General features: G+C 38.1%; 1 protein-coding gene across 3 annotated transcripts in view; it reads right to left on the bottom strand.

The window, feature by feature from the left end:
* Positions 1–2,345, bottom strand: part of FAM13A (family with sequence similarity 13 member A) — a 281,449-nt gene that overhangs the window by 227,354 nt on the left and 51,750 nt on the right. For all 3 annotated transcript variants that reach the window (XM_019629843.1, XM_019629842.1, XM_019629841.1), the window contains one exon: positions 511–688. In XM_019629843.1, the coding sequence (XP_019485388.1) occupies positions 511–688 (178 nt within the window). The remainder of the gene's footprint in view (positions 1–510; positions 689–2,345) is intronic.

The following is a 2,345-nucleotide window of genomic DNA, read 5'->3' as shown; positions in this document are numbered from 1 at the left end:
TGACGGCAGCTCACGGCAGCTGCCGGCCAGCCCCACTGCAGCCTACGCTGTCGCCAATGACTCACGGCAGCCCAGCTCCAGGTCGAACTGTTGTTCACCATCTTAGCTGTAGAGGGTGCAGTGTCACTGGCCCTCATGTGGGATCTGAACCGGGGCCCTGATGCTCAGAGCTGGCGTCCCAAGCCAACTCGTAACCAATGTGCCACTCAGCCAGCCCCAGGTTAGATATTTTTAAATGCCCTATTTGGTGAAAGTAAAATGTATTTCCAGAATTTTAAATAAGGTTGTTTGAAATATTACAAATTATGGTTTCATAAAAAGGCATATCTGCTTTCTTCAAAATTGGGTTAAAAAACTAGGCTAAAATGCCCAATAGCAAGATGGAACTTCTCCAACCTAAACTGGTTGACTTTTCAGCCTGAAATATTCTTCTGTAGCCCAGTAATTTCAGGCAGTGGTAAAGGAAAAGGAGCATGTGATGATATTAAAAGCAAAATGCCACCAACTTACTGAAAGCAATTGGGTCCAAAGACAGTGGCAAGATTGTGGACAGTCATGCGATTCTGCACATGGTGCTTGGCTACTTTTGTCAAGAACTGGCACAGGTACTTGAGGAGGCCATAGTGGGTATCTGGCAGCTCTTTTATTAGGTCTCTTAAGCTACTTTCCTGAGCATCATTTTTGTCATCTGAAAAGAAACAGAAGAAAAAATGTTCTCAGTCATATTTCACAGTAACAGTAACAAAAGCACACAGGTATATTAAATTCTAACATTTTATTCAGAAAAAAGAAATTTCCTAAAGACAGGTAGGCTATCAAAAAAGAGGCATTTTCCAGGAGGCCAAAGGCCTTCATCCCATCCTTGGTGGAGAGAAGCTGCAGTAAAACAGCGGAAATGCTGCCAAAGAAATGCAAATAGGATGTTAAGCACTTAGAGGGGAAGACTCTGAGGGGCGACTTCCCCCACTGTATTCAGTCAACAAGCTGAAGTGAACCAGGAAAGAAAATTACAAATATGTGCCAGGATCATTAATTTGTTATATCTTTTTTTTCCTGTCTCTTTCTTCTCAAGGCCTGTGTTACAAATAAGAAATTGATAAGCACTTACTGATTTCTATTTTTAAAGCTTTTTTAAAGTACAAGAAAAAAAAAATAAAGTGGCATATATGTGTAGCCACTACCCAGAATTAGTAAATATTAACTTTTTACAAAAAAAAGGCATTTTGGTCTTTTCTTTGCTCCTTAAGCATTCAATTTTTTTTAATGTTAAAGAATTCCTGACTTATTCAAGATATCCTGAAAACCACGAGCTTTAGTCACTGTATAAAATGGGCTCAATTGTGTTTTTTGCCCGAAATTGACAATGGTTGGGTTTTTATCCACAGTAGACTCTTCCATTTGATTTCTGTGTTTGAGTTTGTTACTTCTTACATGTAAGTCACCAAAGGTTTACTCTGCAGATAGGAGTAAAAAGAACAAATACAGCTTTGTTCTTTTGAGTTTGTTAAAAACAAGAATCTCTTATTTAAATAAAATTTGATACAAGAGACCTGCCTGAGTCACCATGAGTGACACTGAACTTAGTGATTAGGAATCTGGGCACAAAGAAAACTAAAGGTTTAATTTCTATGTTGCCTTTTAATTTCTCACATGTCACAGAGTTTAGAAATTGATACATGCCTCTCATACAAAATCCTAATAACCTTGTATACAGCCAAAAATATCTAACAATGTTTCAAAATTCACAGACATATGAAAAGGTTCTCCTTATTTCTCAAAGATTGGTTTGTTTTGTCAATATTTAAACACAATAAGTTGCTATCGTAAGTAATTTTGTACAATGCTTTCTATTAGAGAAAAATTCAAATCTTTTTTAGCAACTACTTTAGGAGAATAATCATCCTTTAGACAGATGTCAAAGAGAATGAAAACTTAATCCAGTTACAAATAATACACAGCAGCTTCTTTAATTTTAGATAGGTCAGCAGCTTTGGCCAGTCAAGTGAATAAGAAACACAAAAGTGAGGCAAATGAGATGCAACAGAAGATTAGTCAGCATTACAAAATACATGCCTGACATGCTGCAGGAACTGAAAACGGAGAAAACACAGAACATCACATCAAGTGCCACCAAGTAGCTGCAGAGCACAAGATGAGAACCCAGGCTCAGGAGCCACTTCCTGGGTAAGGATCCTGGCTCTGGACCTACTACAGTAGTCCCTCCTGACACTCCATTTCACTTTCCCCAATTTCAGTTACCTGAGTTCAACCGTGGTCCCAAAATATTAGATGGAAAATTCCAGAAATAAACAATTCATAAGTTTTAAATTGCGCGCTTGTCTGAG

Source organism: Hipposideros armiger, unplaced genomic scaffold (assembly GCF_001890085.2).
Source record: "Hipposideros armiger isolate ML-2016 unplaced genomic scaffold, ASM189008v1 scaffold_870, whole genome shotgun sequence".
Lineage (NCBI taxonomy): Eukaryota > Metazoa > Chordata > Mammalia > Chiroptera > Hipposideridae > Hipposideros > Hipposideros armiger.
This window is presented reverse-complemented; position numbering and strand designations above follow the sequence as displayed.